General features: G+C 44.9%; 1 protein-coding gene across 9 annotated transcripts in view; it reads left to right on the forward strand.

Annotated features, from left to right (window-relative positions):
- LOC143130957 (uncharacterized) overlaps window positions 1–12,500 on the forward strand; it is a 107,257-nt gene that overhangs the window by 77,032 nt on the left and 17,725 nt on the right. For 6 of the 9 annotated variants that reach the window (XM_076290282.1, XM_076290284.1, XM_076290287.1 and 3 more), the window contains 5 exons: window positions 3,526–4,565; window positions 5,034–5,282; window positions 9,400–9,580; window positions 10,325–10,384; window positions 11,871–12,154. In XM_076290282.1, the coding sequence (XP_076146397.1) occupies window positions 3,526–4,565; window positions 5,034–5,282; window positions 9,400–9,580; window positions 10,325–10,384; window positions 11,871–12,154 (1,814 nt within the window). The remainder of the gene's footprint in view (window positions 1–3,525; window positions 4,566–5,033; window positions 5,283–9,399; window positions 9,581–10,324; window positions 10,385–11,870; window positions 12,155–12,500) is intronic. The other 3 variants (XM_076290289.1, XM_076290290.1, XM_076290285.1) reach the window with 3 other exon arrangements.

Consider the following 12,500-nt stretch of genomic DNA (forward strand, 5'->3'; position numbering starts at 1 on the left):
TGAGACTGCTTTTCCCCCACTTTGTCCGATGGTTTTGTTGTTCGGATAGTAGCTTTGATTATCGCTAGTGAGAGGCTAAAGCTAATCTATGTTTCTCTCTCACTGCTGCCAATTGTGCTGAAACTCATGTGTCTCCCTGTTTTTATCTATCTTTGAGGAACCCAGGCTGTCAACTGATTGTGACTGAGAACTGATTGGGTCAGAGAGGAGTGAAGAATGGCAGTTTTCCACCTGCGCTAGGCTAGATTTTGTTGTTATGTTAATTGCTAATAGGCTAGTGGTTGGAAAAAAATTTTGCTGACACATTTGTGTGTGTCTCTCAGTGTCAAATGTGCTGAAACAGGGGAAAGACCCATATTCCCACAGGATCCTTCTCTCTCTCATCATCAGGTTACATGCTTGACTGGGTATACTTGATGAACATGATGTAAACCCACTCTAAGTCCCTGTTATTAAATCAGATCTCTGTGCTGTAATTAAAAGATCGGATTTCACCTGATAATGATGAAGGAGCAGCCGTCACCAACCAACCGACACTTACTTAGACTTCAGTATAATCCGACAACAGCTCATCATAGTTGTCATGAGAACGGTCGTTGGTTTGTTAGTGGTGGTGGTGATGTTCTATTTGCATTATTGCATTATTTGCTTAGAACATCATCTCCCCCTTCCTGCATCCCGCTTCTGGGCAGTGGAGTGTTCATCAGCTTCTCTTAAAATGCTCTTGAAAACACTTTTGCTGAATACTCTCTTGCAGTATGACACTTTCAGAATCTCACACAATTTATTTGTGTTTTCAGGAACACTGTCTCCACAATATTGAAAACTAAACCCCACCCTTTCTTGAAGATTATTAACGAAGAGCTTGAACCCTCCTACAATTATAAAGAAGAACTTAAAATGTCAGTCTAAAATGTCCTCCATAACATGGTCCTTTTCACTCACAGCACTTCTCCACCAAAGCTGAGGTCCAGTGTGTGCCATTTTGTCCTATGACTGAACATGCTCTATATTAACAAAGCAGTATTGTTTTGTTCGATGTGTTTGAGGCACTGAGTGGGTTCGTGCAGAGCTGCGTCTTTGACTGATGAGCCATCCATGCGGCCACTTCACCTGATTATGTTGATGTCTGAGAGCGGACCGGAGAAGAGAGAGAGGAGAGCTGCCCTCTCAGGCGGCGGCCATATTTCTGCACTCATTTCGAAACTCATTATGTTGCGGTAGATTCTAGGATGCACCCAAGCCCACCCCACCATGAGCTGAGCTCCCATTCCTGCATAGATTTGATCTTTGTTGATTTGGAGCCTTTAATGGGTACTGCATGGTAGGGCTGGCTGGGTGAGGTGAAATAGAGGGGCCGCTCAAAAAAACCCTCGGGTCATGGCATTGGACCATCAGAGGACCTGAAAGAGAACGGCCAGGGCCTGTTTACCATCAAAAACAAAATCGTCAACAAAGCAGCCTTTGTGGGCAAAAAGCATCACTAACAGTCAACATCAAGCAGGCACCTTTCTATATCAGTGTTTTGTTGAATTAGGCCCATGACACCTCCAAAAGGATCAGCAATGGTGTCTGGCATTCCAGAAAGAGGGCATTCAGGGCTCTGTGTTCTCTCATCCATACCATTTAACCATTACAAGAATACAGATCTTACAAGTTGTGTTAGATTTCACAAAAAAATGTCAATTCCGTAGCATAGGTGTGTATGGTTATGTAATAATTCTTCATAGGCATGGCAAGTTTATTTATATAGTGCATTTCTTACACAGGGGTAATTCAATGTCCTTTACATAAATAAAATCAAAGAATAATAGTAAAGTAAAAGTGCAAAGAACAATAGTTTAAAAAATAGTTTAAAAAGTTCATAATAATTATAATTAAGAGACATAAAAAAACAAGAATACAGAATTGTTTGGGTCTGCTTTGATTGGGCACATATTAAACTATAGTGTGAGTGATATGGGAGTGCGGATGGGATGAGTAGTAAAACAGCCCCTGATCAATCGGACCGCCTCGCTCCATCCATTAGATGTGCTCCGGATAGACATGTGATAAGCCTGTACCGCAGCCATGGTCAAATATAGCAGAAAGGGCAGAAAGTATTTTCATTGATCTCTTAACAGCACATTGTGCCCGAGGGAGATTTTCAGCTTTGCCACTCATATTTGGTCAATGAAAATAAACTGTGATCTGATGCCTTTTATAGACACATTAGTTTTGTGGTCCTCGTCTAGGCTTGTAGTGCAGCCTTGTGTCTCTTCTCTCTATTGCATGGAAATACAAAATCATCTATGAAATCATTAAATAGGCCTACTCCAAATGATCCTTGGAGTAAATAAATAGGCCTGTAATCTCTTGATTGCGCCTTTTGTACGCTGCCACACACTCTCATTACAGCATTATGTCCATTATGTCTCTTTGTTGGAGCATTTAAATCGCGAGGAGTGTGTATGTGTCTGTGTGTCTGTGTGTGTGTGTGTGTGTGTGTGTGTGTGTGTGTGTGTGTGTGTGTGTGTGTGTGTGTGTGTGTGTGTGTGTGTGTGTGTGTTTAAGTGTGTGTGTGTGTGTGTGTGTGTGTGTGTGTGTGTGTGTGGGCACATACAGTAAGGTTGCGTGAAGGAGCCTTAAGCACCCAGTGCCCTCCAGAGCATCTGTCTCAGGGCAGGATGCCTTCCAGATGGCCTGCTCCGCCTTTCAGCACTCCATTGGGACTGAAATGGACCCCACTGAGCTGGAGAGGGGGAGTGTCGAATTAGAAAGTGTGTGTGTTTGTGTGCATGCGTGTGTGTGTGCGCATGTGCGTATCTAAGTGATGAGTGTGTTAAGCTTGCACTTGAAACTCTGAATACAAGTGCAGTAAATGTCCCCTTCTAATGGCATATCCGACTGTACCTCGGTCTCTGATGTGGCCCCTGATCTGGCTCTGGTCATCCCCTGAATTCCTGAGTAATTCCCACATCAGTGAAGATTCTCTATGAAATCTTCTGCTCCTCACTGATAAGCGGGCTGCTGAAAACCACGTGATGATCTGCTGCCTGTCTGGGTCTTTGAGGGTAGCTGGATAAACTCATTGACCCTACACATGATGTGCGTGCATATGTGTTTGTTGCGTGTGCATATGTGTTTGTGCCTCTATCAGTGTGTCCTTGTGTCACCCTGGCCCTGTCGTGTGTCAGAGTAATCCTAGTCGACCGTCGGGAGAAGGGCATTTTTTCTTTGACCTAGTAAATGCTCTAATCTCTAGGATCGATGATTATTCCTAAACGCCTCTTGTACAGAAGGACAAGTCTGCATCCAATTCACGGCTTAAATGTTGGCTTCCATTATAACTCCATCACTAATATCTCTTTTAGCCACCGGCCTGAATTCATCCTTATGAAGGTCAACACTGTGAAAACTAGTCACGTTTTGTAAATCTACACATAGGGCTACCATACAGTTGTGTTCTGATGGTGAAACACATGAGAAGTTCAAAAACTAATATTCCACCTGTTTTTTTTCCCTCTCTTTCTTTCCCTGTCAAAGCAGACAAGACGGATAAGCCTCACAAGATGGATGGCTTCCAAACATTTGACGACTTTGACATGTTTGATAAAGCAGACAAGACCGAGAAGGCAGAGCCAAAAGGCAACCTGGAGAAAACAGAGAAGATTGACATGTTTGGAAAGTTGGAGAATCTCGACAAAATGGACAAGGACGAGAAGGCGGACACAGTCGGGAAGGCCGAGAGAGACGAGCACAAAGAGAAGGATAAAATCGAGCCTGTCGAATCAAAGGCAAAGACCGACAAACCTGAAACGCCTCAGAAAGTTGAAAACGCAGAGATGAAAGATCAATCTGAGAAAGCCAAGGAAGCTGATAAGGTTGAAAATGTGGACCTGGCTGAAAAGGCGAAAGAGACTGACAAGGCAGAGAAAGGTAAAGAAACAGATAAGATGGAAGAAGTTGAAAAAATGGAAAAGGTTGACAAATTTGAACCTAAGCCAGAGAAACAGGAAGTGGAGAAGGTGGACATGACTCCAAAAACAGACGACAAGAAAGTGGAGAAGAAAGATGACAAGTTGGAGAAGGAGGAAAAAGTGGAGAAGAAAGATGAAAAAGTGGAGAAGAAAGATGAAAAAGTGGAGAAGAAAGATGAAAAAGTAGAAACAAAGAAGGAAAAGGTGGAGAAGAAAGATGAAAAAGTAGAAACAAAGAAGGAAAAGGTGGAGAAGAAAGATGAAAAAGTAGAAAAGGAGGAAAAAGTGGAGAAGAAAGATAAAACAAAAGAGACAAAGGAGGAAAAGGTAGAGAAAAAAGAAGAGGTGGTAAAGAAGGAAGAAAAGAAGGGAGAAAAGGTGGCACAGAAAGCTGAAAAGGAGAAAGCTCAAACACCAGCCAAGACTGACAAGAAAGAAGGAGTGGACAAACTGAGCAAGGCAGAGAAGCCCGAAAAGAAAGAGAGCACCGAGAAGAAGACTGCCAAAGTGGCGGAGAAGAACGACAAAACTGACAAGGCCAAAAAACCTGCAGCTAAACCAGCAGCTACCAGCAAGGACCTCAGCAGCCCAGAGAAGAAGACCAAGGTAGGCCCATTACACTTCTTCATCTGTCCCAAAGGAATGAGGACGTGGCCTCTTTCTCCCCCATTCACAACTGCTTACGCTCCCGCTTTTTTCATGTCCACATACAAGTGCTTTTCCAGCTCGTTGTACTGTCTCAGTTCTAACGTCATTTAGCAATCAGGATAATCACTCTGTCACCAGTGTCATTTCTGAAATTAATCAGCTTATAACCTTTCCGACTGAACGCAAAAGTCCCCCTCCCTCAGGTATTGATGGTTTATGTAAATGCTGGTATTTACCCACAGTGAGTGGATTAATGGAGTTCATTATTTAACTGTTTAAAAATGCTGCTTTGGCTGCTCATATTTTGTTGCTGTTGTCATGTTTGTGTTTGCTGTGTGGTTTTGTGTTGTTTTTGGTTGCCTTTTTTCTTTCATTCATCCTTTGCTCCCTCCCTCCATCCGTCTGGTGTTCTGTCCTGCCATTCAGCCCGTTGCCGGGGCGACCAAACTGGTCGCGGCCAAGCCTCGGCCGAGCTCAGTGGCATCAGCGTCTGCAACTGTTGCCCCCAAACGTCCGACCCCAGCCTCCACCACCACTGCCTCCACCCTCAGTAAAAGAGCCCCTGTGCCTAAGGCCCCTACCCCTTCCACTATCCCAAAGCGGCCCTCGACCGCCACCACCCGACCCCCCACCTCTACCATCTCCTCCACAGCTGCCAGAGAGGTCAAACCCAAGGTAAGTCACCCCATCACCCTCACCCACATGATACCCACTGCCTTACCCTGACTGTGCACCAGGGCGGCGCTGGTGGTTGCATGACGTGTCCTCTCCTTTTGTGTACTCCCTGTCAGGATGAGTTTCCAGGTTTGAATGCATGTTGCATCAGATGCTTTTTTTTTTACTTTTGTGTTATTTGCCAAAAATGTGCGCTATAGAACCATTTTAATCCAAAAATACAGGTTAAGCAAACTATATACTGCCAGGGTTTGCATCATCGATGGGTTACACCTTTTTTTTAAGAGAAAACAAACCAGATGCATACCATTAAAGTTAATGTCAAGATTTGGTAGCAGTTACAAATTACTCTTAACTTCATATTCACAGAGGATTCAAAATGTATTATAAGCATACCGGTTTTATAGAGATTATTTAACGTTTAAAATTATGTACTTTAGGAATCAAATTCACCTCCAATATCCTGATGTTACGGACAGAATTGGCTGGTAGCCAACAAATAATGTTAGCTTCACTGACCGTTAGCTTGCTAGCAATAACTAACTAACATTAACTACAGGGCTGAAAGTAGGCCAGTACGGTCCAGTACTGCGTACCACTGAAAGATTCAGTGGCAGTATGCAGTACTGGAGAGCAGCTGCCTGCAAAAACCAAAGCTGCCAACTGTCATGCATTGAGCGGGAGACCCACGCAATTGACACATCTCATTCCCTCAGAGGGTGTGAAATGAGAGAATGAAAGTGTGGGCAAGATACTGTAATATATCCCGATGAACGCTCTACAAATAATGATAAATTCATTAATGTAGTCTATTTAGGTGTGTTTGGGCATGCGCTGTGCACACACACTTTAATCTGCAACAAATCTCACTCCAAGCTGGACTAAACGTTGGCAGCCCTGCTGATATTCAGAGGAGAGGTGAACAAGATGAACAATATGAAGCAATGAAAGTTGTGGTGGTAGTACCGGCAAGAATTTAAAATTACTTTCTTCCCTGGTTAACAACAAACCTTGAATGTAACACAGTAAACTATTTGACCGTACTGTTGTACTGTTACAGTTGTATGGACGTTGTAGGAGATACTAATTCATGTGTGGGGCGAATAAAGGTGTAACCTCTATGTACTTCACGTTAGGATATAACATTAGGACTTAACCATGCTAAACTTAGCTAAACAGTTGTGTGGTCATTGACAACAGTTCCACAATGCATCTGTTTGTGATATTTCTGTTAGTAAACTGGAAATAGCAAAATCTGCAAATGAGTATTAGCCCAAATCCCACTGATACACAGATAACTCCCAACCCCACCATATTATATTGCTTTTCTTCATGTTTACTTAATAATTTAAGATTTTCAAGGCTTTTTAACTGACTACTTAGTTTTCTATTGAATCAAAGCTGTCTGTTTTCCCCTAAAAAGGGGGCAATACTAGCCTGACGAGCCAGACCCACATTAAAATGTAGGGTCTGGACACTCACCATTCGCAGTGCTCAGTCCGAGGGGCGGGATAATCAGTTTCAAATTCCCTCTGCACGCAATAGGACAGCGGCAGCGCTATGAGTCCCATGCGTTTACCACCAGCGGAGCTAGTTGGCTAGTTCAAACGTTTGCCAACTTAATAAAAGCTTAACTCGTGTCACACTGTTCGCCAGCAGCAACATCCATCTTATTTGTTTTCAAGTAGCAGGGAATTCAAGCCAAACCGTTGTAACTCTGCCATCAATCATTATGTTAAGCCCACCTAACGACTCTATACACGATTTCATTGGCCTGATTAAGTTTCGATTTCTGGAGCTCACAAGCCAACGGAGAGTTGCTAGACTAGCCCTGGCAGCAAATGTAATTCGCTGCCGCTAGGGGCACGTCTAGATTTCTAGGCTAGGGCAATACCATTCAATGACACAAACCACGCTGCTGTCTGTAGCACAACAGAATGACAAAAAAAAAGTCCAACCATATCTCCAGTCTACCTCAGCGTCTCTCTTTCAGTCTTTCTCTTGCTCTATCTCCTCTCTCTCTCTCTCTCTCCCTCTCCCCCTACTCTCTTCTCTGTCTCCCTATCGCCCCTTCTCTCTATTTCTCTTCCTCTCCCCCCTACTCTCTCTCTCTCTCTCTCTCTCTCTCTCTCTCTCTCTCTCTCTCTCTCTAATCTTAGGTGAAAGCCCTGCCTGGCTGTCCCTCATTAATCTGGGAAGCAGTAAGAGCCGCGGTGCGCTACACTACATGGTGCTGCTAAACCTAGCAGGCAGTAAGCTCTCAGCCAACAGGGTGCTGAGTGGCAGGTTGGAGGCTTACTCTCAACACGGTAGAACAGGGAGAGAGGAGTGGAGAGGAGAGATAGAGAAGAGAGAAAGAAATCTGAAATACACATGGGGATGGAAATGGGGAAATGTAGACATAAGCAGAAAAGAATTAGTGAAGAGAAGGAAGAGAGCTGAGGTAGTGAGGGAGACGAGGCGTGAGTGTAATGATATTTTCAACCTTGTCAGTAGCTTAAAGTAGCAATTTTCTTTGATGTAGCGAGCTTGCCCCCGAGGCTGTTGCTATATGCTTTTTCGTTGTAAATGCATATTCCGGTCATACTCTAAGCTACTCTGATTAATTTCGTTTTGGTCTCCAACAAAGGTTTACACTCATTATCATCCAAAAATAGACCCTAGGTCGTCCTTAGACCGGAGTTGTCCTTTAAGAGAGATGAAATGAGAGCAACAATCAAATGAATAGAGGGGAGCAAGGGGAATGAGGGAAGAGGGAAACAGATGAGTGGAGTTAAAAGCTGCCCCCAGAGAGAGAAGAAGGGAGCAGGATGTATGAGAGAAGAAAAATGGATAGTTATGAGAGAAAGCAGAGAGCCCAAACAGCCAGGAGTGGAGGAATCTGGAGGGATGAGAGACCTGACCTCATTCATCACAGGCTAACAGGACACTACCAAGAGTCCCCAAGAGCCTTGCCTGAGAGTCGTCCTCCTCTATCCCATCAGCCACTGGGTCTGATGTGGGGTCTCAGACCTCTTATGATCCCTTCTCCTCTCTGGAGTGAGTTTAAAAGGACTGTAGTCCTGTTATTGAAGCCACGAGTGACAGAAGCTTCAGGGAGAGAGAGAGAGAGCGAGAGGGAGAGAGAGAGAGAGAGACTCTTCTCCTCAGGCGATCAGGCGTCAGAAGCCAGCATTGCCAGAATATAGGTTTTCAGTCTCCCTTACGCCTCACGCTTCTCTCACATTACAGCACCATGGCAACACCACCCTGTAGCCAGGGGCAACCTGCTTAAAAAGGAAAGAACTAGAAACACTGTTTAGTTTCACACGCTGGTGAAGCAAAGAGAAATCTATGATCATTCCATTTAATCACACAGGAAAACACTTTGGGAAGGACTGGGAAGAATAAATGTTTCTGTTTTTCCTACTTTCATTTTCAAAATGACCTTGTGCTTTACGTTCATGTAGGAAAACTTGACTCACCCAGAAACTCTGTAAACCTGAACTCAAATGTAATGTAACCCTCTAAGGAGGTTATTTGATACTTCATCTGTTAATGAATTAATCCTTTTAATCAATTTCACGAGAGTGATCTGGCCTAAAGATAACTGAGCTGCTACCCCCCTCTAGTGGAAGTCTGTGGTAGAGCAGTATAAATACATTAGGCCCACTGATTCATCATCCGGTGCATAAACTGAGTAATTCTGAACTGTAAGCTTCTCAATTGCTTGTCCAGAGAATTGGACATATGTAAGCAAATCAAAGGGCATCCTGAATAGAGATTCACGTTGATCAAAGGTCAAAGCCAGATCTGGACCAGATCAGAACTTGAGGCCTCGCTGAGAGTCACCTCCACCCATGGCGCAGCGTCTTGTGTTGCCAACAGTTATTTTGTCATTTGCCATCGCTGAATGTCATTAATGATCTCTTGTTGCTTACAGCGAGGAAAATAAATATTGAACACGTCAACATTTTTTTCAGTAAATATACTTCCAGTGAGGCTATTCACATGAAATTTTTACCGGACATTAGTCAATACTTATTTTCCCCACTGTATCTCTGAGTGCAACTTCAGTCCGGTGTCACCTGGTCACCCCATCTCCTCTTGATCCTCACCCTTCTCCATTCCCATCCAGACCACCACAGAGAAGCGCCCCCCAGTGCCAAAGGCGAGTACTGCCACCCCCTCGGCCCGCGCCACAGCCACTAAGAATGGCACCACCACTGCCACAGCAACCAGCAAAACTACCACGGCAACCCGCACGTCACTCACAGCCCGCACCACAGCGAGCGCTCCGACAGCACGGCGCTCCATGGGTGAGTCTGAAAACCTCCTGCCTCCTCCAATCTACACACTGTGCAGTGTGTTACTTAAATGAACCCTATGTAGGATTGTGGCAAAAACTGGTAATGCAATCACTTTCAAATTACTGTAGAGTGGTGTATCCCTTCCCCCTCCCCCCTGACTCGAGGTTGCCAACCCGGATGCCGAAACACTACTGACTTTGTGATTAGTAGATAGGTGGAGGGTGGCGCATCAGGCCAAAACACAGAATGACATGACAAAACACAACATCAACATCAGTTGAGGGCTGCAACTTCACTTTTTAAATGACAATATCCTGGCCGGACTACTGTTGTCAGTGATATAAGTATTTGAAATGAACATGATTTCTTAATGTCTGACATATCAGGGCCATTTTATGATTGCTGTTATTGAAATAACAGCATAACACACTCATACAATCAAAACATAATAGTTTATTCACATAGACATGTAGCCACATACATTACATAGAGGAGAGAGTTCAGTTTAGTTTATGTGCAGTTTAGTAACTGAACATGTTGGTTTAGATTTATCACAGGTATGTCTTTAAGACAAATCACAGAAAGATGGTATTTTTTTTTAACTCAACCTTACCAGGGATGCCAGTAATTTTATATTGTCCAGGACATCTTCCCCTGTGTGACTTCCCCTGTCTCTGGCCTCTCAGACACCTCTCTATCATGGTGTGTTTATTTGTCCTTATGTCTCTATTTGTCTGGTCTTTCTCTCTGCAGCAGCGAAGACTGACAGTAAACCTGGAGAGGAGAAGAAACCCAGCACTCTGAGGAGCTCAGGTCAGGATACAACCCCCCCCCCCCCACACACACACACACACACACACCTCTGTTTCACATCTACCTCCACTTAACCCAGAGTTTGCTGTGGGGATAATAGCCCTTGTAATGTAATTGACATATGTAAGTCACTTTGTATAAACACGTTTGCTAAATTAATTAATGTAAATGTAATTGAGAGAATTGGTTTAGCCTTTATTGATTGGACAGTATAGAGTAAACAGGGAAAATAAGTGGGAGAGAGATGGGGAGTGGGATCGAGAAATGGCCTCAGGCCAGACTTGGGCCCGGGTCCTCGTGCGTACTGTATGAGATGCTGCTGCCGCTTGTAACACAGCAACCCCGATTTAGAGCTCCCTGGACTGCTGCACGGTCACTGCTGAATGGTCACTGCTGAATGGTCACTGCTGAATGGTCACCATTTTAATGAGTATCTATCCAGCTCAGCAGTGTGAACCTTCCAGAATCCCAAGAGCGGCACTGACATGCCGTGAGCTCATGTTGAAATGTTCCTTAATGCCAAATGAGGAATAAGCTGTTGGCTGTTGACTAGTGGCTGGGAGAGATGTGTGTAGGAGCGGGAGTGGCATGCTGCAGGCGTGTTCAGAGGGGGGGGGGGTTGTGGGGGTAATCCTCCTCTCCGGTCAGCACATTCTACATCTCATCCTGGTGGCTTTCTCACCACGACGGGTAAAATCCAGTCCCAGCGCCATCGATAAATCCTTCTGTCCTCAAGTGAGCGGTGACCGGATTTCCCCTCGATTTTGATTTTTGAGACAGTGAGAGGCAGCATTACTCCAGCGTCGAGTGGTCTAGCTGAAGTATCAGGGATGTGAAAAACTGAAAGAAAAAGAACCTGAGAACGGGAGTAAACCACCACTGATGGACTCTGGAGAGTCTAAACGTGTTGATTCAGAATGCAGTGGTAGTTTTAATCAAGTGGAATGAGAAGGTGTTTTTCTTTCTTTCTCTGAAGCACCTTTTTGGGCAAAGCTTCAGAGAGATCCATAGTTTCCTGTTGCTGTGGTTATTTGCTGGATGCTAATTTTGATCCAAGGTAATTTCACGGCTGGTTGGAGGCCATTGTGCGCAGAAGAGATGGCTACCCCCAGAGATTAATGAGCTGTTCTTTAGTCCCTCTTTTTCAACTGTTTGTTTGAGTTTTACGGACTTTTGGCTGAGATTATGACACTTCCACTTAATTCAACTCCTCACTCTTTAATTCTTTTCTTTACTCAATCGCACAAACGCACACACACACACACACACACACTTCACACACACTTCACACACTTCTTATTGTATTCACTATATTTTTCTTCTTCTTTGCCATTGTTCTTGCCTTGTATTCCTTCTCTCTCTCTCTCTCTCTCTTTCTCCCTCTCTCTCTCCCACTCTTCTCTTTTGGCACATACAAACACACATGTAAACACACACACACACACGCACACCATTCTCCTCACCTCACACACTCTTCCGTCTCCAGACTCCAAGACCACCTCCAGGCCCTCGACGAGCGCCAGCACTGGGGCCTCTGCCCGCCCACGCCCCACCACCACCACCACCGCCACCACCAGGACCTCCAGCAGCACCGCCCCGTCCTCCTCCTCCGTGCCTGAGAGGAAGCCCCCCGTGCCCCGCGCGCCTCGCCCCAGCACCGGCACCGCGGCCAAGACCCGCCCGGCCACCGCACCCACACCCGACGTCCGCAATGCCCGCTCCAAGATCGGCTCCACGGACAACATGAAGCACCAGCCTGGCGGAGGAAGGGTAAGATAGCCGGCACTGTGGGCTTGGTCCCATTTCACATACCTACACACTTTTGCCCTTAAAAGTGCACACTAACATTCTAAGGGAGTAGAAGTGCAGACTATTTATTTTAACCACACATAGGGTTTGTCCCATTACACATACTTAAAGACTAAAAGTGTAAAAGTGTGTCCCATTTCTTTCATAAAGATTGTCAACCCCTATCCCCTGTGACTCTGTCCTGAAGGGGCACCACATAGTGGCAGGCACTTTAAATGTAGTGGTAGAGCAATGGGATTGGTCCTCCCTTAAAAGTACATAAGAAGGTAGAAGATAACAATACAGGACTGCCAGTCTGCAGTTAACT

This window comes from Alosa pseudoharengus, unplaced genomic scaffold (assembly GCF_046254945.1).
Source record: "Alosa pseudoharengus isolate Yale_2024_CS ecotype anadromous, Long Island Sound unplaced genomic scaffold, YU_APseudo_1.1 YU_APseudo_1.1_scf_18, whole genome shotgun sequence".
Classification (NCBI taxonomy): domain Eukaryota; kingdom Metazoa; phylum Chordata; class Actinopteri; order Clupeiformes; family Clupeidae; genus Alosa; species Alosa pseudoharengus.